General features: G+C 40.2%; 1 protein-coding gene across 6 annotated transcripts in view; it reads right to left on the bottom strand.

Annotated features, from left to right (window-relative positions):
* Window positions 1-26465, bottom strand: part of Ttc3 (tetratricopeptide repeat domain 3) — a 129516-nt gene that overhangs the window by 32620 nt on the left and 70431 nt on the right. For 5 of the 6 annotated variants that reach the window (XM_045149858.1, XM_045149854.1, XM_045149855.1 and 2 more), the window contains 11 exons: window positions 24697-24789; window positions 24049-24113; window positions 22802-22938; window positions 20807-21133; window positions 17510-17761; window positions 16288-16334; window positions 14603-14659; window positions 13509-13582; window positions 12148-12312; window positions 7636-8698; window positions 6368-6433 (listed from right to left, as the gene is read on the bottom strand). In XM_045149858.1, the coding sequence (XP_045005793.1) occupies window positions 6368-6433; window positions 7636-8698; window positions 12148-12312; window positions 13509-13582; window positions 14603-14659; window positions 16288-16334; window positions 17510-17761; window positions 20807-21133; window positions 22802-22938; window positions 24049-24113; window positions 24697-24789 (2346 nt within the window). The remainder of the gene's footprint in view (window positions 1-6367; window positions 6434-7635; window positions 8699-12147; window positions 12313-13508; window positions 13583-14602; window positions 14660-16287; window positions 16335-17509; window positions 17762-20806; window positions 21134-22801; window positions 22939-24048; window positions 24114-24696; window positions 24790-26465) is intronic. The other variant, XM_045149856.1, reaches the window with a different exon arrangement.

Genomic DNA, 26465 nt, shown 5'->3' with positions numbered 1-26465 from the left:
AAGTTTGAACTGAGAATTACTCTCTACAATTACTCTCTCTACAGTTAACATCAAGAACTATCAAATAATTTTTTTTTTTTTGGTTTGTTTTTTTGAGGTAGGGTCATGCTCTAGCTCAGGCTGACCTGGAATTCACTGTGTAGTCTCAGGGTGGCCTCGAACTCACAGCAATCCTCCTATCTCTGCCTCCTGAGTGCTGGTATTAAAGGCATGTGCTACCACACCTGGCTCAACTAGGTTTTAAAAGTTGAATTATACATTATTCTAAACACAAGGAGAACATATTAGTGTTAGTCTTATTCTTGTATTTCAAATAGAAAGTTGTTAGTTATTTTAAAAAGATAAATTAGGACTGGAGAGATGGCTTAATAGTTAAGGTGTTTGCCTGAGAAGCTTAAGGATCCAGGTTCAAATCCCTAGTACCCACATAAGCCTCTCTTGTTCTCTCTTCAAATAAAATAAAAATTTTAAAAAAGGCAAATTAAATGGCTATCAATGAATTGCCTTAAGTTATCTAGCCCAGCTTAAAACCAAAATAAAACCCAGAAATAATACTGTAATGTCAAATGTTGGCAAAAAACAAATATCACTTTATATAAAGTTTTCAAAAATAAAAAAACACCTAAAACTCCTTCAACTAAGGCTATTGGGAATCGTACGTACTTATGTCTGAAGAGTGTCTGCTGGCTTCTGTAATCACCTTGGTGCAGAAGAGTGCCCTCCTGTGGTAGCCATGCTGGAGAAATCTACCCGAGTGGCACAAACCTGATCCACCTGGGACTCCCCTTGTGTCTCCCCACCCCTCAGCACCTGAGCACTTTCCAAGTATAAAAAAGGGAGGGAATCAAGTATTGAAATGCCGTGGAGGGCTCTAGCTCATGTCTTTCCATACTTAAAAGTTTGGTATTATGAGCAAATAATAAGTGGTCAAATTTGGTATGTCACACAAGCAATGCTTTATGATTTAAGACCCCATTCTTTCATTCTTAGTGTGGAACAGGATCACAATAAACAGCAACCTAGTATTATGAACTACTTTATAACCCAAATCACCAACAAATACAGGCAGAACGTTACATGGCAACTCTGCATTACTGTATTGATTTTCACCATGCTTCTGTAACCTTCTTCCTCTAATGGATGAAACAAGCAAGGGTTAGGAATGTGAAGAAACTTTACAAAGTCCTAGAAGAAATAGCAGTCCTTGATTCAAATACAAGCTTCACTGACTGAGAAGCCAACAATCACCTGGACTAGTGTTACGATCCTGACACTTATGAAAGTTGTCAACAAAAAGTTACAAAAAGGGGGAAATGATGCCGAGGAGAGACACCCGACGGTGGCTTCCATTATGAATGTGCACAGACACGAAGAGGTACTTCTCTATTTGTATAATGTTGCAGATAATTTTCCAAGCTTGCCATGCGTATTTTGCTATCATGTGTATGTATACACATGTCCTTGTACATTCTTGTGCTATCACATGTGCATCTGCATTATCTACAGGTATATTTGGCATAAACACCATGATCTGTTTGCCATGCTATTTATTGGTTTTATGAAGAAACTTCTGCTTTATTTCCTATGTACTTTATTATTTCTTTGTATTTAAATTTTCTGTAGTAGGCAGCTTCCAGGTCGCTAAGATGAACTTCCAAACCAGGCACAGTTATGGAGGAAGGGATATTTATTGAAGCTTACAGATCCGGGGGAAGTTCCATGATGGCAGAAGAAGTTGGTCCCCTCTTAAAAGGACCAAGCAGAGAGAGAGAGAGAGAGAGAGAGAGAGAGAGAGAGAAGAAGCCACAAGCCAAATGCCTAAAACCACACCACAAACAAGCACACTTCAGGAACTCCAGGCACTTTGCGTATCTTTAGACTGGAATTTCAAATCCACAACCACACCTTAGGGCTGCACCCTAAGATCAGCCCAGTGACCCATCCTCTGTCCTCCTGCCAGGTGGCTGCAAATCCAAACTACAAAAACAATGAATATATTGTGGGGGCATCTATGCATACTACCACTTCTTCCTATGCCTGAAATTCATAAAGAATGAGGTACGAACCCAACTTGACATTTTTCTAGGAGGCAACCTATTTCTCCTATGTATGTGTGGTGGTTTGATTCACATGTACCCATAAACTCAGGTGTTCTGAATGCTAGGTTCCCAGCTGAAGGAGATTTGGGAGTTAACACCTCCAGGAGGCAGTGTATTGTTGGGGGCGGGCTTATGGGCTTTATAGCCAGTTTCCCCTCGCCAGTGTTGGGCATACTCTCCTGTTGCTATGGTACACCTTATGTTGGCCAGAGGGTGATGTCCACCCTCTGCTCATGCCATCGTTTACCCCTGCCATCATGGTGCTTCCCCTTAAGCCTGTAAGCCAAAATAAACTTCTTTTTCCCATAAACTGCTCTTGGTTGGGTGATTTCTACCAGCAATGCGAACCTGATGGCTACAGTATTTAACTATCAAGTTGTATTCATTACTAGCTTACTATCTTCATTATACCTTAAATGTCTATATTCTTCTATTTCATTGGGCTCTCATTCTAATTGTCTGCTTATATGATAAGATTTACAACTTGTGGAGGTTTGATTCAGGTGTCTCACATAAACTTAGGTGTTTTGAGTGCTAGGGTCTGATGGAAATTTGGGAATTAATGCCTTGTGGAGGCAGTTGGGTGCAGGCTTATGGATATTATAGCCAGTTTCCTCTTGCCAGTGTTTGGCACACTCTCCTGCTGCTATTGTCCACATGATGTTGGCCAGGAGGTGATGTCCACACTCTGCTCATGCTATTGTCTTCCCCTAATATCATGGAGCTTCCCCTCGAGTCTGTAAGCCAAAATAGTTTTTTTCCCCCACAAATTGCTCTTGGTCGGGATGAATTCTGCCAGCAATGAGAACCTGACTGCAACACAGGTGTTTTGCTATTTAGCCACATAATTCCAGTTTCTTGTTCCACAGGCAGCCCTGGTGTAAATTTTTCTACATAGCAAATTTAGAATTAATTTGTCTAGCTGTCAATAAATCGTGTGCAGTAGCTAACCTCAACCTCTAGCCTCCAAATTAGATCCCCAAGTCTGAGCTTCTTAGTATCCACATCTTTAGATATACTTCTACCATGTACCATGACTGCAACTGTTCTGCGTGACCAACAAAACATAAGGATGCAGTGATGGAGCCTGACTTCCTGGAGCTACATGCAGGTCCTCAGGTAAAGGACCATCAACACTGAGTTAAAAGAGGAGCCTCTGTCTCAGTCACACCTGCCGATGGCAAAGTCCTGGTCAACATCTTCACTGGAGCCTAATGAGGATCTCCAGAACCACAGAGCTGAACTGCACCTGAATTCCTGACCAGGAGAAACTCTAACAGAGGAAATAGTTATTGTTATTTTAACCCACTAGATGTTTTTAATCAGTGAGGAACTTATATTTATTTGTGAGGAGAGAGAGTATGAATGACTGAATATATGACAGAATATATGAGAAAGAATGGGGGTGCCAGAGCCTCTAGCCGCTGCAAACAAGCTCCAGGTGCACACGCCTCTTTGTGCACCTGGCTTTAGGTGGGTATTAGGGAATTGAAGCTGGGCCATTAGTCTTTGCAGGTAAGAGCCTTAACTGAGAAAATGAGGTATGAGAATCAGATTAGATAGGAAAAAGGGGATACAAGCATCATTATTATGACTGTGTTCCAGGAAATCTAAGATGATCAACTTAAATTTTTTTTTTTTTTTTGAGATAACGTCTTGCTCTAGTCATGGCTGACCTGGAATTCCATATGTGGTCTCAGGGTGGCCTCAAACTCACGGTGATCCTCCTACCTCTGCCTCCCGAGTGCTGGGATTAAAAGCGTGCACCACCAAGACTGGCTCAACTGAAAATCTTTAACAAAATAATTCAAAAAAAAAAGTTTCTTATGATAATTTTCTCACTCAATATCTCCAGGGTAACAGTAAATATTAATGGTGACGCTTCATTTTTAAGCCATCTTGTAGCTTTTACCTGGAGAGAAAGCAACTAGCATGCTGTGAAATTACCAGTTTGGTTAAAAATGGACTTGAATTTTATCCATTACCTTTTTAGTAACTAGAATTAGTTAAGTAACTTTTCTCTTATGATATATTAGCAAAGTGCATTATATTGACAGATTTTTTCTAAGAGAATTATTATTTTTTTGTTTTTGATCTTTTTGAGGTAGGTCTCACTCTAGTCCAGGATGACCTAGAATTCACTCTGTACTCTCAGGGCAGCCTTGAATTTACAGTGATCCTCCTACCTCTGCCTCCCGAGTGCTGGGATTAAAGGTGTGCATCACCACGCTCAGCTAACTGAATTATTTTTAAAGTGGTTGTCTTTATATCTTTTGGTGTCTTTCATGTGAATAACCTACTTATACATGAATATGTGATGATTACACCAGTAAAAACAAAGCCAATTATACTTTAAATTAAACAGACAAGAAAATACCTATCATTGAAGATGGAATAGCCTGAATGGGGCCAGGAGAGGGGTGAAAACAGGAGGGGGTGGGACGATCAAAATTCACGTTGTGGCCTGAAGAGATGGTAAAGCGCTTGCCTGTGAAACCTAAGGACTTTGGTTTGAGGCTTGATTCCCAGGACCCACGTTATCCAGATGTACAAGGGGGTCCACACATCTGGAGTTCGTCTGCAGTGGCTGGAGGCCCTGGCGGGCCCACTATCTCTCTCTTTCTCTCTCCCCCTGCCTCTTTCTCTCTCTGTCTGTTGCTCTCAAATAAATAAAAAAAAATTTAAAAAAATTTATGTTGTGATAGATATGACACACATGGAAACCTGCCTCTTCACTAGCTACCTAGGTTTAAAAAAGAGAGCTTGGGCAGCGGTACCCTGTGGGAGTGGATAATGCTGTGCCCAGCCGTAAGTGGTACACAGAAATGTTAAAATGTTAGTGCTAGGGGTCGGGTACCTTCCAGTGTTGTTGATCAGGGAGTTCTCTGCTGTGACCCAAAACATTACAGGCTATTGGCCAAGGCTGTAGGCTGCTACCAGAACTAAATGGTAAAACTTTACTGCTGAATATGCCACATGCTTGGGCTGCAAGGACAGAGGAATGAAGCTGGAGTTGAGCTGGAAGCCTCTTCCCTGTTGACTAGCTGCCATGATACTGGAAAAGCCTGTTCAGGAGAAAAGTCGTCAGAGGTCTTCACTAGCAGTGGACCCTGCAAGCTTTACAGCTGGTCATCCACGCCAACTGCGCCAATGGATGCAATGGTGGTATGTCTAATATGGGGTTTTCCAACTGCTCTCTGATTGGATTTGAGGCCTACTCAATGGGTGGGGGGGAATTCACATCTGGTATTAAAAATCTCAACAGCCTATGACTAGGAAGGTCATAAATTCTAGAGAGGATCTACTACCATTGTTTAGTTAAATGGATATATTATGTCCACCAAACTGCCTTCTAAATACTTATACGTAGACACCTCCATCACACCTTCCAAGTCTTAGGGACAATTTTGGAAGAAATGGCATAAAGAATGTAAGAAAGGGAGGAGTGCTTTGCAATACTGTCTTCTAGACACAAAGTGGTGTTCACAGTGGCTAATGCTACCTACACAAGACCTGCAAGAGAGGAGAAAAGATGACGACATCAAAACAGAACAGTTTGAAAGAAAAAGGGATTCAGTATGGGAGGGGAGGGAGTATGGTGGGAAGGAGTTATGATTATGGTATACTGTGTGTATGTATAGAGGTTATTAATAAAAAGTTAAAAAACCGCCAGGTGTGGTAACACACACCTTTAATCCCAACACTCAGGAGGCTGAGGTAGGAGGGTAGCTGTGTGTCTGAGGCTTGCCTGAGACTCCACAGTGAAGTTCAAGTCAGCCTGAGCTACAGTGAGACCCTAACTCAAAAAAACAAGATTAAAAAAATAAAGTTGGGCTGGAGAGATGGCGTACCGGTTAAGCGCTTGCCTGTGAAGCCTAAGGACCCCGGTTCGAGGCTCGGTTCCCCAGGTCCCACGTTAGCCAGATGCACAAGGGGGCGCACGCGTCTGGAGTTCGTTTGCAGAGGCTGGAAGCCCTGGCGCGCCCATTCTCTCTCCCTCCCTCTATCTGTCTTTCTCTCTGTGTCTGTCGCTCTCAAATAAATAAATAAAATTAAAAAAAAACTATAAAAAATAAAGTTAACAAACCCTTTTCCTTCCTTTTCTCAAATTTCAACAAAAACCAAGTAATTTTTGTTATATTCTAAACTTTATTCCATGATAACTTTGTGTGGAATTAGCTGGCTCCCCAATAGTTCTACTTCATTATCCTCATGCAAGTAACAGTGAAAATTAAATCTATAAGCAGTTTATCAAAATGCTTACTCACCTGCTGTGTCTCAAAAGGACTGTATGGCTCAGTATTGACTTCTTGGTGTAGTATGTTCCAAGACACCTATGAGGCAAAACAACGCCTGAAACCTTAATTTATTTCACTTTTGCTATAATAAAATAAGCCCACCAAGCAACAGCATTTTAAAATGTGCCCACAATTTTTCCAAGGCTTATTTTTTTTCAATTTAGATTACATTTCATGCTTCATATAAATATTTCTATTAGGAAAATGCAATCATTTAACTGTAAGTGATACTGGATCATTACTCTTTGACATATTGTTTTCAAAGCTTCCAGAAAACAGAAACCTTAATGAGAAGGGCAAACCAATAAGGAGTTTAATGAATTCATACCCTATGAAGGCAACTATAAATAAACAAACAACAAAACCTTGATTTATTTTCATGCTTCTTAGCAAGGCATTATCATTACTGTTTCTCTTCACCTGCTTGTGTCTTTTATAACTCTCTCATTCCTCCCCAAGTTTAGCCCAGACTCACCCTTTTCTTACTGGATTTACTAACACATGTTCAGGGACTGGGGATGGAACCCAGGGCCTTGTGCATGCACATGCTAGGCAAGCACTCCCACAGAGTTATACTCCCAGCCCCTCCCTCCTTGTATTCTCTAGGGAGCTGGCCAGCAGGTGCACAAAGTCCTAATGTAGCAAGCACCCCCTGCTTCTCCTATTCCAATCTTTCCAGAACTGCATGAGCTGGTGTAATGAAGGCTTCCTTGGTAGCACACGACTTCTCTACAGAAGTAGCCACATTCTCCTGTCCTTGTTTTATTAGTTAGGAAGGGGTGTGTTGGCTCCACTCCTTTACCTTATGTTTCACAGTGTACAATGTACAAGATGGATTAATTACTTACTAGGTACAAACTTTGTTCTGAAAAAAGTACCTGTCATTCCCTACAATTTTTTTTCTCCCTCCCTTCTTTCCTTTCTTTCTTTCTTTTTTTGGTTTTAGGAGGTAAGGTCTCACTCTAGCCCCAGGCTGACCTGGAATTCACTATGTAGTCTTAGGATGGCCTCAAACTCATGGCGATCCTCCTACCTTTTCCTCTCAAGTGCTGGAATTAAAGGGGCAAATATTTTAAAAACATCTAAATATTTAATACATTTAAAATATTTTCAAGAAAAAAAGCTTTTGCATCCATTATAAAGCCAATTCTAAGAGTTTTAGTAACTATAACGGCAATGAAAAATGAAAAGGCAAATTTGGCAGTGGTATTAAGAAGACTTTTCTCTTTAAATCTTACCTGTACAGCAGCGATCTGCGTATGTGTAAGATTTCTTACTGCATCAGTACTTTCCAGATGAACTTCACATATGCTGTTAGAGTTCCCACAGTGCCTTTCATTTCTGTCAGACTCATTCAGAGCTATATTGGCATCACCCAAGCTATTTTTGGACTTTGTAAATGTTCCCAAAGAATCCTTCAGAATCTGTGATTCAGAGGCAATCTGGGTACCAGAGTCTTTCTCAGCATTCAAATTGGGACCATCAAAATACGCAACAGCATTTTTATCTGCTCTGCTAACGGCTACAAAATGCGGCACTGCTGGTACAGTCGTCTGCACAGGATGCTCAGAAGAAATGCTGGCCAAAGGTGTGTAAATGCTGGTGAACTGGGGCAAACTCGGTAACATATTTACATATGCTGGTCGCGGCTGGGCAATGTCAAATGCCTGAAATGGAAGGTAAGTACAGAATCCTGTGACCAAGTGTGACTGAGTCCAGTATGTTGACTTTACATCCTCAGGAACTGGTTTAGGAGGATGAGAGACTTGTTTGTGATTCACATCCTCACAGACTGGTTTGAGAGAATCAGAAGAGACCTCTGTGGGTTTGCCCTCCTCAGAAACTGGACCGGAAGAATGGTCAGACTCCAGCCTGGCCTTGCCATCTTCACACATTGCATTCAGAGGCTCAGCAGGCAAAGATTCGGGCTTCACACCCTCAGAAGCTAGGGTGGAAGGTAAATCAGATACTGGTTTGGATTTTACATCTGGTTTAAATTCCCTAGCTGCTGGATTCAGTGGTAGTTTAACTCGTAAGTACTCTCCTGTTTTCGAAATCTCTTCTACTTTAGTTTTAATATTTTTCTTCTTTCTTTTTTTCTTAAGCCGTAAGGCAACTTTTTTCAATGCAATACAGTTGTCAATCACAACAAAACGAGGACATGCCAGGAGAAAAGATTTTAAACCTCCTGCTTTTTCTAGGATCTGTCGAGTTTCTTCAGGGAAAAACTCATATTCTTCAGAGAACATCTTGTTGCTCATATCCAAAGGACCATGTTCCTCCAACAACTGAGAGAAGTAACTTGGGAAAAAAAATGACATTTACGTGAATTACCATAAGGAAATACTTGCACATGTTTATTCAAAAAATGCTTATTTCCCACAGCAAAAGTATTATTTAATGGGCAGGAGCACTTCATAGTATCTCCTCTTTCCTCCTCTTAATCTAATAATTTCTGTCTAACCCTTAAGAAAGGTACTATTTCACTTTTTAGTGATCTCAAACAGAGACAACAAAGTGTACGACAGAACAAAAGCTACCTGAGGCCAATGGTACGACAGCCACAGTGCTCTCTCTCCCCTGGAGAGCAAGGAAGTCAATGGTACGACAGTCACAGTGCTCTCTCTCCCCTGGAGAGCAAGGAAGTCAATGGTACGACAGTCACAGTGCTCTCTCTCCCTTAGAGAGCAAGGAAGTCAATGGTGTGACAGCCACAGTGCTCTCTCCCCCCTGGAGAGCAAGGAAGTCAATGGTACGACAGTCACAGTGCTCTCTCTCCCCTGGAGAGCAAGGAAGTCAATGGTACGACAGTCACAGTGCTCTCTCTCCCTTAGAGAGCAAGGAAGTCAATGGTACGACAGCCACAGTGCTCTCTCTCCCCTGGAGAGCAAGGAAGTCAATGGTACGACAGCCACAGTGCTCTCTCTCCCCTGGAGAGCAAGGAAGTCAATGGTACGACAGCCACAGTGCTCTCTCTCCCCTGGAGAGCAAGGAAGTCAATGGTACGACAGTCACAGTGCTCTCTCTCCCCTGGAGAGCAAGGAAGTCAATGGTACGACAGTCACAGTGCTCTCTCTCCCCTGGAGAGCAAGGAAGTCAATGGTACGACAGTCACAGTGCTCTCTCTCCCCTGGAGAGCAAGGAAGTCAATGGTGTGACAGCCACAGTGCTCTCTCTCCCCTGGAGAGCAAGGAAGTCAATGGTACGACAGTCACAGTGCTCTCTCTCCCTTAGAGAGCAAGGAAGTCAATGGTGTGACAGTCACAGTGCTCTCTCTCCCTTAGGGAGCAAGGAAGTTAATGGTACGACAGCCACAGTGCTCTCTCTCCCTTAGAGAGCAAGGAAGTCAATGGTGTGACAGCCACAGTGCTCTCTCTCCCCTGGAGAGCAAGGAAGTCAATGGTACGACAGTCACAGTGCTCTCTCTCCCTTAGAGAGCAAGGAAGTCAATGGTGTGACAGTCACAGTGCTCTCTCTCCCCTGGAGAGCAAGGAAGTCAATGGTACGACAGTCACAGTGCTCTCTCTCCCTTAGAGAGCAAGGAAGTCAATGGTGTGACAGTCACAGTGCTCTCTCTTCCTTAGGGAGCAAGGAAGTCAATGGTACGACAGCCACAGTGCTATCTCTCCCTTGGAGAGCAAGGAAGTCAATGGTACGACAGCCACAGTGCTCTCTCTCCCTTAGAGAGCAAGGAAGTCAATGGCACGACAGCCACAGTGTTATCTATCCCTTAGAGAGCATTCCTTCTATACCTTTTGTGGGGAAGAAGCTAAAAGGAGATCAAAAAAGTTAGTGTAGCCAGGTGTGGTAGCGCAGACCTTTAATTCTAGCACTCAGAAGGCAGAGGTAGGAGATCACTGTGAGTTCAAGGCCAGCCTGAGACTACAGGTCACCTTGGGCTAGAGCAAGGCCCTACCTCGAAAAACCAAAAATAAAATAAAATTCACTGTGTTACAACATAACTGCATAATCTATCTTAAAAACAATGGATCTCAGCCAGGCGTGGTGGCGCATGCCTTTAATCCCAGCACTCGGGAGGCAGAGGTAGGAGGATCGCTGTGAGTTTGAGGCCACCCTGAGCTAGAGTGAGATCCTACTTTGGAAAAAACAAACAAACAAACAAAAACAATGGATCTCTACGGCCTCTTTCTCTCTCTCACTCTTAAATAAATACATAAACAGCAATGGAAAAGCAAGAAGCACACGTCTGCAATCGCAATGGCATGGCAATGGGGTGGAGTGAAACATTGTTAGTGGCAAACAAGAGACTATCTCCAACAACTCTGATATCACATGTGCATCACAGCAAGTGCATGCATGCACATGCACACATACACAGAACAGCTATCACTCTAGGCCAGGTGGGACAGTGCAAGCCTACAGTCCCCAGAATGTGGCAGCTGGAGGCAGGAGGGTCAGGAGTTCAAAGCCATCCTCATCTACATGGCCAAGTTTGTAGCCAGCCTGGGCAACATGAGAGCTTGCCTCAAAAACAGAAAAAGAATCAGTCTAATCAGCTAATTCTGTAGCTATTTTCAAACTGTCATCCAGGAGGACTTTGGAAAAGAATGCTTGACATTTTAATTCTTAAAAAGAAAGTTTATCAAGAATATCCTAGGTTTGTTTAATTAGCAATAGAAATGATGAAACCAAGGAAACAAAGCAATGAACACATTGTGAACAAGTGACAGGAGTCTCAGAAGTTAGGTTTACATAAACTTTCTATTACATAGCTCAACCCTTAAGTGATTTTCCTTAATTTTTTTTAAGTCAAGGAAGATTTATTTTAGGAAAATAAAGCAGAAAAGCTCCTAAGCAGGGAAGGGTCCCAAGTCTCAAAGATTTTCTTAAAGAAGGACTCATGTACTATTACTGCCAAGCTCAAGATGGCATTTCCTATATGTTTAAAATTCTTCACTGGGTTCTTTTATCCACCTCACGCAGACCTAACTTGACTATGAAATTTCACATTCATATTTATAACCCTAAAGTGACTCACACCCAAAATTACCTAAAAAGAAGTGTTTTTCTTCCATTACACCCATTTCTGGAAGTCAAATCTCTAATATAAGGCAGGGGTAAAGGGTTCTCTGTTTGAACTATTATTCTCACTGAACAATTACAATATAACCTGTAGTCATAACAGCACCTTTTATTTTCTCCAGGAAAAGGTAAGACTTCACCAAGCTACATAACTTATCTCTGGTACTGTGAGATGCCAAACAAATCCATTAATGTAAGGACAACAAGATTAAATTGTTGCAGTTCTCATCATCAAATGAACTTCGGGATTCATATTAAAAAGACTATGGCTGAGCCAGTAGAGACAGCATGCACCAACTCCTACTACATAGGAAAATGACAAGTCCAAGGCCAGCCTGGGCTCCACAGTGAAATTCTGTCTCAAAAAACTAAAAAAAGTATGGCGGAAAGCCTTACCACTCCTGTCAAGACAGTTTTAGAAGCAGAGAATGTTTATACTAGCAGTTCACACCGACAAATTATAAAAAGGACTCTCAAGCTAGTAATGAAACGTCCTCAATTACATTGTGTATCCCCTTCCTGACCCTACTACTTTGTGAATTATGTGTGAAAAGCTCCACACTATTTTTCCCGGCAGGCTATGAACAAATAGATGAGTCCTGTAATAAGTATGAGATAAATTACACAACTTTTTTTTTTCTTTTAACTTTTCTCTAACTGGTAGCTGCAATATAAAATTGTGGTTATAAGACTATTAACCTACTTACTCATATAGAGTTGAGCATTTTTGTTTGGGGTTAATATCCCATAGCTTCTTATTACGGACGACATATTCACTGCTGTGCTGGTCATAAAGAGCCTCAAATTCTTCTACATCTTGCCGAAGATGATCAGGCACAGCAAATGGGGCTGCAGAGTCTGAATTGCGTCTACTGAGTAAAAAAATAAATAAAAAAATAAACTTTTGGGTAAGAACCGTTAGCTGCAGGTGAGGACACCAGGGCACAAGGAAGACAATGACTGTGGAGAACACTTAACTGAAATAAAATGATGGTTAACATATTATTTCAGCTTCAATTTATAAAAAATTATTGCTAGAGAACTTATGTAGAAAAGTTAAAATTATAGTCAAGAAATGCTCTGACATTCTGAGTTAGAACTTTTATTTGGTAAAAGCATATTTTAAAACTCAAATTTAAAACAACCATAAATATTGAATTAACTATAACTTGTTTAAGAGTTTAGAAACAAATGTAGATTTTCTAACTACTATTCATTTAAGTAAAAGTGAAATTAAGACAAGTTAAAAAAATAGTTCTGATAATGAATGCATTGCTGTGCAAGCACAAAAGTTCAAGGTCATTCTCCACTACATTTTGAGCTTAAGGCCAGCCTGAAATATATGAGACCTGTGTCAAAAAAACCAACCAACCAACCAACAGCCCTCAGGATGGAGAGATGACTTAGCAGTTAAGTGAGCTTCCTGTGCAAGTTTGGGGTGTGGGGGACCTGAGGCTGCCAGAGTTCAAATCTCCAGATCCCACATAAAACAGCTGGGTATAGCCATGTGTGCCTGTAACCCCAGTTCTGCAGGGGAGCAGAAACTCAAGAATTTTAGAAATCCTGCAAGTCCAGAATCAACAGAAAGGGTACTTACTTCAGTTCAGGAACAAGAGCAGGCGGAGAACAGAACACAAAGTTCTACTTCAATGAGCAACTTCCGTGATGGCAAGCCTACACTAAGATCTTCCCACAATAACTCCACGCATTAAGCGTCTCAACATATACTTAGTGAATGTTATCAGTCCTGTGACATTTTTATTAGTGCATTTTTATTGTACAGATTAATGGATTTTATTGAGCCACTGTCCTATGTGCATATAACGTATTTTGGCCATAGTCAACTCCCATCCCCAGTTAATTTCTCTTTAACACAGTGTGAATGAGTTCTTAAAGACTAGAAGCCACACCATTAGTTCAATAAAGATTAATGGTCACAATGGGAGCAAATATTTAAGAAGTTAGGGAAAGAAAAAAAAAACAAGGCCATAGTGCATTAAATTAACATGACTTATTAAATGAAAACATTTGGACTAGAACAAATCAAAATATTAAAAATTATACTTACTTATGGTCTTCACCCAAAGTTGTACTTTCATTATTTGCTGTCACCGATGCTGCTCCTGATCCCACTAACATTGGCTGGGTTAAAAGAAAGAAAAATGACAATGATAGTCTACCTTAAAATTCTATGAAGGAAAAAAGTGCTACTGAAATTGCTGAACATTTATGTGAACATGAATACCAATTACTGCTATTCAAAACCTATTCAAATTATCCTGTAAACTGGAACATAGTAATACAGGTTCAAATTAACAATGGAGATAGTTCCAATATTCTGAAAAATTTAAATATCACCTAGCTTAAATTTTCATTTCAGTTCAGGATGTACAGCCACAGATGGAAAGGGACCTCCAAGGTGCTTCTTCTAACAAGTGCTTTCTTTTCCACTTGCCTTCCTTCTGTCCCTCTGTCCTTCACTAGAGCCACAAACAACTTACTACAGGACTTAATAAAATAATTCCCTACTTATCTCTTGGGCCTGAAATGAAGTCTTACATAAAAAGAAGGGAAGGATCCTGTGAATCCTAAAATCATTAAGATAACTGGAATTCATCACTTTTGACTATTTTAGATGAATGTTTGAACAGAAATAATTCCCATAAAAGATCTGAATAGTAGAGGCTAATACTGTTTTCTTACCTCCTAAGAAAAATCAGTTAAGTGATATAATCACTGGGCATTAACTAGGTAATAGCATACTTCTAAAAGTTATTGGTATCACTACTGTTCTTATGCCAATGGTGCTACACCACAAGAAAGTCAAACAACTTGCTCAAGAGCACAGATAACTGCTGGAGCCAAGCTTGCCTGGCCCGAAAGCCTTCTTGGCTACTCTGCTCTGTGGTCATCGTCATGAGATCTTACATCATGACAATGTTCTCACTTAGAAATATCTAGTAAATATGAAGAACAAAAGAATTAAAAGTTCCTTTTAAGAGTTACTTATATGTAACATGAACCTTAAGTTTCCTCAAAATGGAGGAACATGAAAGCATCTTTAAAGCCTAAGAAGTCTTTCTTTGCAGTGTTTCAAATATTACATGATTGCTTATTTCTAATCTACATATCCAATCAGTCATTACAGAAAATATCCCGTACCTTTGAATCTTTTGTCTTCTTTTTCTTGCTCTTGTTCTTCACCTTGGTGGAACTAAACTAAAAAATGGAGATAAAAAAAATTAGTACTAAGAGAGCAGAATCATTAAAATCAACTGCATTTATCTTCATAAACTAGTCATTAGATGTTTAAAATAATAAGATAGTGATTTATCAGCCTAAGTGCTATAAACAAAGTTAAATGACACCTAGTGTTACAACTAAAATTGTCCCAACTCTTTAACCTCTCTTTCAATAGAACTTGTTACAAGCACTTAATTGGACGGGTAAGTAATTCTGATTAGTACTTAATAGCATCTTAACATTATTCCTTTCACTGATGAGCACACCAGACATTCTGCACTTGGACAGTCACTGGGGCACAAAGAATGAATGGCGCGGAACTTGGTTCCTTGCAGGGTATGCAAGCTGTGTCTTTATACTTAGCGGGGCAATAACAGAACAGTTTAAGAAACAACTTCATGTACAGATTGATTTGATCCTGAAAACAAGCATTTTTCTCTGAAAACTGCCACAATGCTGTCCTTTTCATTATTACCTAATTACATTCCTCAACTGAAAAGTGTCTGCCCTGCCGGGAAGAGTTAAAAGGCAATCACAACCTTCTCAGAAGGACACTTCAGAGCAGGTCTAAACTTGAACCCCAACAGGAAGCCCCCTTGCTTTCCTTCCTGGGCAAAGCATGACAATTTTTCTTTTCTTTCTTTCTTTTTTTTTTTTTTTAAATAATTTAGCCAGGCGTGGTGGCACACGCCTTTAATACCAGCACTCGGGAGGCAGAGGTAGGAGAATTGCCGTGAGTTCGAGGCCATCCTGAGACTACATAGTGAATTCCAGGTCAGCGTGGGCTACAGTGAGACCCTACCTTGAAAAAACAAAAATAACTTATTTATTTCATTAGACAGAGAAAGAGGAAGGGGGTGGGGAGAGAGACGGAGGGAGGGAGGGAGGGAGTTAGGGGGAGAGGATGGGCACACCAGGGCCTTCAGCCATTGTAAACGAACTCCAGACACATGTGCCACCTTGTGCATCTACCTTACGCAGATACTGGGGAGTTGAACCTGGGTCCTTTGGCTTTGCAGGCAAGTCCCTTAGCCACTAAGCCATTTCTCCAGCCCTGACAATTTTTCTTAATTCAGAGCCCTTCCTCTTTCTAAAGTAACATTTACTAGCCATGAAACCTTCTGAAGACTGCTTGTACATCAGAGTTTGCTGCTTAGTGCTCCAATCCTCAGAGGAAGACTGGCAGTAACTTTCTAATGAAATAGTACATTATCCAGATGCCCTTCCTATGTGGGTCCATTATGCTTACCTGTGATGTAAATAAAACACCTGTGGGGCTGGAGAGATGGCTTAGCGGTTAAGGCACTCGCTTGCAAAGCCAAAGAACCCAGGTTCGACCCCCCAGGACCCACGTAAGCCAGATGCACAAGGGGGGGGGGGCGCATGCATCTGGAGTTCATTTGCAGTGTTTGGAGGCCCTGGTGTGCCCATTCTCTCTTTCTCCCCCTCTCTGCCTATTTCTGTATCTCTCTCTCAAATAAATAAGTAAACAAATAAATAAATAAAAAAAATAAAAAATTAAGTAAAACACTTGCCCCTCTTCCTCTCTCTTGGCTAACATAAATTAGGAGGACCTATGAATTAAAGCAGTCAAAGCAGCTTACCGGCATCTCACCACTGTCTTGTTTCCTTAATATGGTACACCGACTATCTGTAGGAAGAGCAGAAGGGTCTGTGAGAAAAGCCAGTGAGTTTCATTTTCACATCATATTAAGGTTTAAAGCCATAACAACGAATAACATGAAATTTTTAAGTCTAACTCCCAACAGTACATAAAGCAGACTTCTGATCTTAGGGAAATGCGGGAGAGAGCAATTACCCTAAGATAGCACACAGAATGACAGACAAGTTTAAAATACTTGAGAACCTAAGGACTAGAATTTTGAAATAAGAGGACAGAAGATCAACTGATTTTATTTGAATGGTGAAGAAATGAAGGTCCGAGAGATACGAAGGGAATTAACTTCTAGTTGCACTACTCTTAACAACCCTGACCCCTATCATTCCAGAATTTCCCCCATACTCTTCTAAGCTCCAACATTCACCTGTCCAGTTATTTTTCCACATTTATATTCTCCCTCAGACTGTTTTAGCTTTCCTTTCACAGGGAGAATCAAACTGATGGATCCTTTCTTTCCATTTTTCTTGATTAAAAAGTCACAATGTCAATCATTATCTTCTCCCCCATACCCCCCCAAACCAGTTCTACCATAAAAATTTTCACTATTTTCTTCATTAAATATTTAAATAAGCTAGGTCCATGGGTTGGAGAGATTGCTCAGTGGTTAAAGATGCTTTTTTGCAAAGCCTAACAGCCTGGATTGGATTCTCTAGTACTCATACAAAATCAGATGCACAAAGTGGCACATGCATCTGGAATTCATTTGCAGTGGCAGGAGACCCTGGTGTGCCCATCCTCTCTCTCTCTCTCTCTTCAATAGAAAAAAATAAGCTATGTTCTTTACAGATTTCCTACTAAGATTAGACAAAATTGTGGTGGTTTGAAAGTCAAATGTCCCCCAGAGCCTCATGTGTTTGTGATTAAGCTTCACAGTCAATCCCCTACTAGTGGTAACTCGGGAGGTGGAGCCTTGCTGGAGGAGGTGTGTCACTGGGGGGCAGAACTTGAGGTTTATTAGCCCAGCTTGCCACTGCTGGCCAGCTCACTCTTGCTACTTCCCACCAGCTGCTTGAGTAAGATGAGAAACTCAGCCTCTGCTCTGCCATGCAGTGGTGCTGAAATAAGCCCTTCCCTCCCGTCAGCTGTTTCTGGCTAGTGTTCCATCAACTGCAACAGTAATGTAAATCTAAATTTGTTTCACATACCCATTATATCAAAGAATTCATCTAAAGCACTATGCAAGGCTGGGAACTTGTCTCTGTGCTCTTCGAGGAGCCATATTAAACAGCGTGCTTCCTTTACTGAGGCTGGCTCACAGAAATAGTCAAGTTGTTTTCCTTCTATGGAGTTTAGTTTATGACCATATTTTTCATTCCAGAGGAAAGTCATGATGCCGAAATCAAGCTCCTTAAGAGCTGTTCCATATCGGGAAAAAAAGGGTCCTGTGGCATCTAAGCCTGAAATAAGAACAATCCCAAGTCATACACAGAAAACTTAATTACTTTAGTAAAATCTCATATTTAAAGTGAATTCTATTTACAGTTTGCTCACATTTTCAGTGAAAACACTTAAATACTTGATAACAATGTTTGTCAAACTATTCTGCATTTTATACAACCATTTTATTTATTTATTTATTTATTTATTTGTTTATTTATTTATTTATTTATTTATTTGAGAGAGGGAGGGAAGGAGAGAGAAAATGGCATGCCAGGGCTTCTAGTCACTGTGAATGAACTCCAGATGCATGTGCTACCTTGTGCATCTGGCTTACATGGGACCTGGAGAATTGAACCTGGGTCTTTAAGCTTCACAGGCAAGTGCCTTAATAACTAAGCCATCTCTCCAGCGATACACACACAATTTAACACAGATATGCAAATTAAGTAATTCTTATTTATTGAGTAAAGTGAGACAAATGCTTCTAGTATTAGTTATCTTTATTATACTTAGAAGATTTAATATGAAATCAAACTCAGTTAAGATACAGTATGGGGATGGAGAGATGGCTTAGCAGTTAAGGCACTTGCCTATGACGCCTAAGAGCCCAGGTTTGACCTTCCAGAATCCACATAAAGCCAGATGTACATGGTGACACCTGAGCCTCAAGTTTATTTACAGTAGCTAGAGGCCCTGGCATATCCATTCTCTTTCTCTAACAAATAAACTATAGTATGATTTTTTTTAGTAATTAATGGATTTTACTAATTGATGGAGGAGTAAGATTTCACCATGTTGCTCTCCATGTTTTCTGCAACAACAAAACATCAGTAATTTGTAAAACCTTTCCAAATAGCCTCTTCCTATACCTGTAAAAACTGTTTCTTAGCCTCCAAAATATCATGGCTTCTCTCCCTCCTTTACTATTCCACTTTTATTCTTTTCTCCAAATTAGAAAACAGGGTGTCTGTGACCCAACATTCATACTTTAAAGGATGGTGGGCCTCACTCCTAATTATACAGTCACCACAAAGCAAAAGGGAATCTGTTCGACTTCCCATCGTGCTCTACTGCAGCAAGTAAAGCAGACACTGCTCATCAAAAGTACCCCGAACTGCTGATTCCCCGGGTGAAGTAGCTTGCAGAAGACATGTGGCTCGAGAGACGCCCCTTTAAACACAAGAGCGCACCTGTAACCAGGTAAAGTCCTCTCATAACAAAAAGTCTAATGGAAACGGCCAGGACAAATGTGTTCACATCATCTCTCTGCCCGATCTGCCCATGTGCTTTGCATACGGAATGCAGACGCTGTAACTCCAGGGCCACGCTGCTCCCACCTGGGTCCTGCTTCCTGTTCTCTCCATCCACTTGTTGCTGATCACATAAACTGGCCTCTCCCACATTAAACATGTACATTATATGATTCTGCTGCATAGGCTTGTATGAGAAGTAAAATTCCATATTTACTTTTCTTAAAAAAATGTAGGGCTGGAGAGATGGCTTAGCAGTTAAGGCACTTGTCTGCAAAGCCTGAGGACCTAGGTTTGAGTCCTCAATACCCATGGTAAGCCAGATGCAGAAGGGGGCACATGTGTCTGGAGTTTGTTTGCAGTGGCTGGAGGCCCTGGTACACCCATTCTCTATCTGCCTTTTCCCCCTCAAATAAATAAATATGTAAAATATTTTTTTAAATGTAAATGTACATCAGGGCTAGAGCAAGACTGTCACTAATCAATACGCTGAGTTCATTTTTACAATGTTAAGTAGAGCTCATAACCTTAAATAGCATGTATACAAACTTATCAATCTTCAGAATAAATATGGATTACAACAAAAGACTTGCTTAATTTTCCTGTCACGGAGCATCTGCAAGCCTCAAATATGCACTTGCCAGAATGAACAGTGGCTAGTGCTCTTGTATATGTGCCATGATCCAGAACTCTAGAAATAAGTCTTTCCTCTGTAATTCACTTGCAGTGTAAACACTAGTGACAGTGTTATTATCACTCAGCATAATTTTCTGGGACCAAAACCCCATGGAGACCCATGCAGAGCAAGGATGTTTAGCTCTCCAACTATGCCAAACTCGTTCCTTCTTAACTTCAATGGTGGCTGCTCTCCAGGCTGCTGTTGAGACACTGTGTTCTTTTCTGTGGGCCCCTGTTTAGTTTTTCTCTAACAGCTGTTAGATGAGTCAAAATCCAGACCAGCTACTCTCCTGGATACCATGGTAAGTAATGCCTCATAGGTGCCATGAGCATCCCTGCCTCGTGTTAGATGACCACCTTATCTGCAGATGCCTGCTGTCCTTCCTGCATGGCCTTGGGCAGAGTCCGCATGTGAGGGAGAAGGTTCCTCAAACTTCCCTCCTCCCAGCCAAATCAGCAGTCACAACAGGGCTAAAGAAGTGTATAATCCTGTGATTCTTAGTAGTCAAGTGCAATACCAGAATGTTTTTCTTAATCCTCAGATATAGATCTGTCAAGATTATCCATAGCAACCTCTCATCCTTTTAAATTCTTATCCATGAAATCTGACTTGACTTTTCTTTCTCAACAGAGCAGCTAAAGTGCACAATGCCAGCAGGTACTCCACAGACAGCAGACTACAGGGTAGGGTATTTACGCATGGTCACACTAGTATGGTTTACATATTCACAAACAGGTGTTTTTTTTTTTTTTTTTTTTTTTTGAGGTAGGGTCTCACTCTGGTCCAAGCTGGCCTGGAATTAACTATGTAGTCTCAGGGTGGCCTCCAACTCATGGTGTTCCTCCTCCTACCTCTGCCTCCCACGTGCTGGGATTAAAGGCATGCACCACCATGCCCAGCTACAAATAGTTTAACATAATATAGATCTGAATTTCTTACTGAATGGCCTTTCCTTTACTTATATTTTTTGAAAGGGTTTATTCTAAGCTATCTAAAAATAACCTACAGAATGTGTATGGGAAGGACAGTATATTTTGCCATATATATGTTTAGTTGTCCAATGAATAATAAAACAATTCAGAGGTCTACATTACCCTTCAAATGATAGCACTCTTGATCATAAAGAGACATACCAAAACTATTAAGCTTCTGAATCCAGGTAGCTAATTTGGGCTCCACCTCTTTAAGTTCGCTCAAAACATGCAGAAATATTCTTGTCTTTACTCTGTTCTTTTCTTGAATCAAGTGACGAATAACATAGTCCACTGCTTCATTGAGAAAGTTTTTACTAGAAAAACATGTTGTATAGTCTTCTGTGCTCAGAACTTTCCAAGAAAGCAGTTCTTTGAGAAGCTTGGAAGTATTCAGTACACCAGATTTAATCTTGTCAGCATACTGCTTTATGCACTGCAGGATTCTGTCATCAAGGAACTGACAGTTCTGAACACTGTCTACAGTGTCTAAGGACAGAAGACAAACAAAGGTTAGAGGGGTAAACAGGACTTGAAAGACTGGCAATGATAAAAGCTTAGAAATAATGTTGACACTTCATAACTAAGTATGACTGACTTTTAATTTATATAAACAACTCAAGAAATCTTAAATTTATAATTCAGACAATCAGCAGTAAGTCTGCTAAGACAGGAAAGTTCACATCCAAAGGCTGAAGCAGGAGGACCTCAAATTCAAGGTCCTCCCTGACTACAAGGCCCACCTTGTCTATCAAGATGAGCTTGAGGGCTGGAGAGATGGCTTAGCGGTTAAGACATTTGCCTGCAAAGCCAAAGGACCTAGGTTTGATTCCCCAGGACCCATGTAAGCCAGATGCACAAGATGCTGCATGCGTCTGGAGTTTGTTTGCAGTGGCTGGATGCCCTGGAGCACCCATTCTCTCTTTCCTTCTCTCTCCCTCTGTCTGAGTCTGTCTCTCCCGAATAAATAACTAAAAATAAAATATTAAAAAATGATGACCTTCGGCGATGTAGTACTTGACTTAAAATTTAGAGGACAAGTTTCAGCTCAGTGATAGAACGCTTTCCAAGTACACACATTCAACCTCCAGTACTGCCAAAAACTGCCCTTCTCTTCATCACTCTTCATGTCATGTCACCAAAAGCCTTATTTGCTATAAAACAAAGTTTCTTAACAATCCCAACCCTGCTTCACCAAATGAACTTTAGATCAAACATGCTTACTTGAAACATGCAAAGTTAACACATCCACTGAAAAAATTTTCAGTAGGAAAGAAAATTTTAATTGACTTTTTAGAATGGCATTAGCACACTCAATAGTTAAACAGGCTGGCCAACATGTATCAGAAATAGTAAAGTTCCCCTTGACACATTTCCATGCGCTCAGGTGATGGAAAGAAGATATATAGGCGAGGCAAGCTCTACAGGACATTTTGTGACTGCCTCGGCTAAAAACTCAACATGACTTCAGAAAATTAGTAGCTAATTTAAAATTCTAAATGTTGGAACTTAAATCCACATAGCACAGTTTACAACGCACTGCCAAAACATACAGGTAGGCCAGATAATCAGATATCAGGAAAGAGGAGATGAGTTTGCCTCCTGTTAGCTGCAGAGCAGAGAGTGAGTCCTGTGTACTCCTTCTGCACTGGGCGCTCTTCACCTCAGCCTGCTGTGGACTGGAGTCACGGATGGCAGAAGTGTTTATTTGCTTGCTCCTTCCCTCCTCCCCCCAAGGTAGGGTCTTGCTCTAGCCCAGGCTGACCTGCAATCCACATGTAGTTTCAGGCTGGCCTAGAACTCACAGCAATCCTCCTATTTCTGCCTTCTGAGTGCTGAGCTTAAAGGCGTGTACCACCATGCCTGGCTTGCTTTTGGTTTTTGAAAGAGGATCTTACTGTGTAATACAGGTTGATTTTGAACCTAAGGCAATCCTCTTGCCTTAGCCTCTTAAGTATTGGGATAACAGCTGTGAGCTACCATGCCTGGCTAATAGGAGGCAGTATTAAGATACTAAATGAACTTTGTGCATTAGTGTAAATATTAAAATGTTAATTGATATCCATATTTCAGTTCCTTAACAGTGTGGAACATATAAAATTAATATTGTATTTGTACTTTTAAACAAGTATGCAATATTCTTATACACGTGCATACCTTTCGGTTCTTCATTTTTGGGTGGATTATTCTCTTTTAAGTCTTCTTCCATTCTTTCTTGTGCTAATTTTTTTGCCTCTTGTTTTTGGATCTTTCTCTTCAATTTTTTGTCTTCTTTCAGTTTTAACTTCTCTAGGCTGATAAACACAATTAGTGATACTTATCTTGTGATAAGGTCAATGAACTATTTTCCTTTACCCATTGTAGAAACTATCCCCCAACTAATATATTAGACATTTTAATCTTTCATCAGAATCTATCTTCCATCTTCTGTCTAACATAAAAACCTGTTCATCTATACCATCAATTCAGTAAAAATAAGTGTACTTGTTTTATGACAGCAAAAATCCAATGATTATGTGACCCCCTCCCCCAAGAAGGCAATGTATAGAACTGTACAGATGTTATTTCCATATATCTAAATTAATGCACAAGGTAAGTAGGGATAGAAGAAGTATTTTATAAGATCAGGTATATGAACTCTCATTTCAAATAATGATTTGCAAGCATGAAAATTTGGTTGATGGTAAAGTGAACTTTTCCAACATATAATTCTGCTCATCTTTTCTTTTGCCTTTTCTTGGTCATAAATGAAATAAATAAGAAAGCAGAACAAAAAGCAGGAACAAAAAGAAAAGAGGATTGAAATTATTTTGTCTGAACAGAAAGATACAGAGTGGTAAATAGTTTAGACAGTATATTGGGTTCAAAATGTTTGCTGAACACAGATGAAAAGTAAAAATGCTTTTGAAATTAAAGTACAAACAACCGAGTACACATATTTTTATCTCAATGTTTGATCTGTTAATGAAACATGTAATCTCACAATATGAAATGTCATAGTTTTATTTATAAGTTCAATTACTAAATTATTCTGGTTCAAGTTATTAATTGACTATTCTAGGCTAGCTTTGTAAAGTTTTAAATATTTATAAAAATCATTTTCAAATACTTATTGGAATGCATGTGTGCACAGTTTTAAAAATAGCATTACTGGGACTGGAGAGATGGCTTAGCAGTTAAGGCAATTGCCCAGTACCTAAGTAAGCCAGATGCACAGGGCAGAACATGCATCTGTAGTTCATTTGCAGTGGCTAGAAGCCCTGGTGTGCCCATTATTTCTCTCTCTATCTGTCTCTTTCTCTCTTTCTTTCAAATAAATAAATATTTAAAAATATTTAAGAAATAGTATTATCTAGAAATCTATACTAAATAGTTATATACTGCTTAATTGTTAAAAGTCTTACCTAGAACACTTCTGTTTCAGAACAGGTCGTGGAGGAAACTTTTCTTTTACGACCTTGTGTTCAAACTTTAAATAAAGCAAAAGATATCCAAAATTTTTCTCATACTTCCATGACATAAAGCACAAAACCACAGTAACAAGCATCCCCAAAGCTCACAGTCAATCTGATACAGAACAGTGATGGCGCTCTGACCCAGACCAAAACCCAGAAAGCTTTAACAAAATAATTTACTGAAAAGAGGAATGAGAGAGTACACACACTTTAGGAAGAAGTTTTTAAAAATAATAAGCAAGCAGAAAATTCAATAAACTATAAATGTTATGACAGCCAGCTCCTGTCACCCCAAGGTCACAAAATTCAAAATAATCCCTTATGGCACTCTTCCCTTACCCTGAAAGCCCACACCCCCAATAATACCCAAAAGTTTGAGGGGTAGGGTTAAGAAAACAAAAGAATTAAAACAGTAAAACTAAAATGTAAAAAGCTTTTCTCCTAATTTGAATATGCATTACTGTAATAAACATCCTAATATTTCTTGTATTTTCCAAGACAATTCAAATCATACAAATTCCACAAATTTCAGTCGTGTTTTCAAAAGGTGTAACCATTTTAACAGTTGAATAGGCTTCTCCTTCACTTGACACTTACTTCGCACTTGACTTGGCCACCACTGCTGAAGATGATGATCTTAGAAATAACTCCTTCACAGTCGGGGGTCAGACAGATTCCTTGTAGAAAATCCTTTTTGATTTAAAAAAGCATGTCATGTCTAGAGTAATAAATCTACACACACACCATGTTAATCACCAACAATCATGCAAACATGGTATAAAGCCTCCATCAGGGAATCACTGAAAGGCGCTGATCCACTGTGGTCACTTTCAGAGCTCCCTGCAGGAAGACTCTACTTCTCAGTTTGGAGTTGACCATGTCACTTGCTTTCGTCCATGCAAGGTGACCATGTCTAAGCAAGAGTTTTAAGCAACATTCCCTGGCCCAGCCATTGCCCTTTTCCTCTGTAACACATGAACACAGTCCAGGAAAGGGCCCCTTTTCCAAAACCTGTGGTTCAGAAACAAGGAACATGGCGACACAGAACTGAGTTGTCACAGCTCAGTTCTGACTAAGCACTGAGCACCTCAGGATAGGTGCAGAATCAAGAGAGCCTCTCAGTGCAAGACGGAAGACACTGCTGGTCTACCACTTTAGTAACTGACTGAAGGCTGACGAATTTGTGGAAGGGACTTCGAAACATGGGAATGGGTAAAACGAGACTAAAGACGAGTGGCTAGCTAAGTAAGGAGGACAGCAGAAGTGACTGCACGGCAAGTGTTTGCCCACAGCGTTCTATCTCGTTAATTAAGTGAAAATTTACTTCCATCAAACCTGAATAAGTCTTATTGCTAAATTACCTGCTTCAATCACCTCACTTTTTTCCTCTGAAAGAGCAGTTCTCTCTATGGGGCTATAGAAACGTTCTTTCTGTTATGTCCATGCATTATACAGATTAGAAGTAAGTTATGAATGTAAGTAAGATGGTGCAACTGAGTCTTCTTTCAAAATATTCTTTTTTTTTTTTAATTATTTATTTATTTATTTGAGAGTGACAGACAGAGAGAAAGACAGATAGAGGGAGAGAGAGAGAATAGGCGCGCCAGGGCTTCCAGCCTCTGCAAACGAACGCCAGACGCCTGCGCCCCCTTGTGCATCTGGCTAACGTGGGACCTGGGGAACCGAGCCTCGAACTGGGGTCCTTAGGCTTCACAGGCAAGCGCTTAACCACTAAGCCATCTCTCTAGCCCTCAAAATATTCTTGATCATCAGAAAAACCCCAATGAGGGCTGGAGAGATGGTTTAGTGGTTAAGATGCTTGTCTGCAAAGCTAAAGTACCTCAGTTTGATTCCCCAGGACCCACATAAGCCAGATGCACAAGGTGGCACATGTATCTGGAGTTTGTTTGTAGTGGTATAAGGCCCTGACATGCCCAAACTCACTTTCTCTGTGTCTTCCTCTTTTATCTGTCTCTATCTCTCTGTCAAATAAATAAATAAAATATTTAAAAAATTAAAAAAAAATAATAAACTCATTTCTTAGTCCAAATGACCTTATCACATTTTGGTAGAAGGAAGAAATATTTTGAGACCTTAATCTTCATCAACACTTTCAAATATTTAATTGTATGATCGCTGAAGCACTAAAATTGTAGTGCATAAGGTAAGACTTATACTTCAAAATCAAGCATTCATATATTTATTTTTTCACTGTTACAATAGTTTCAATTTAGCTTGCATTTTACAGAAGTCTATGAATGATGTTTAAAAAGTGCCTCCTTACCCCATCACGTTTCTCTGATAGTTGTGAAAACAGGCAATGAGTATGCCAACAGCTTGAGCACTTGCATCTTGTACGGATTTCA

The sequence above is a fragment of the Jaculus jaculus genome, chromosome 5 (assembly GCF_020740685.1).
Source record: "Jaculus jaculus isolate mJacJac1 chromosome 5, mJacJac1.mat.Y.cur, whole genome shotgun sequence".
NCBI classification, from domain to species: Eukaryota; Metazoa; Chordata; class Mammalia; order Rodentia; family Dipodidae; genus Jaculus; species Jaculus jaculus.
This window is presented reverse-complemented; position numbering and strand designations above follow the sequence as displayed.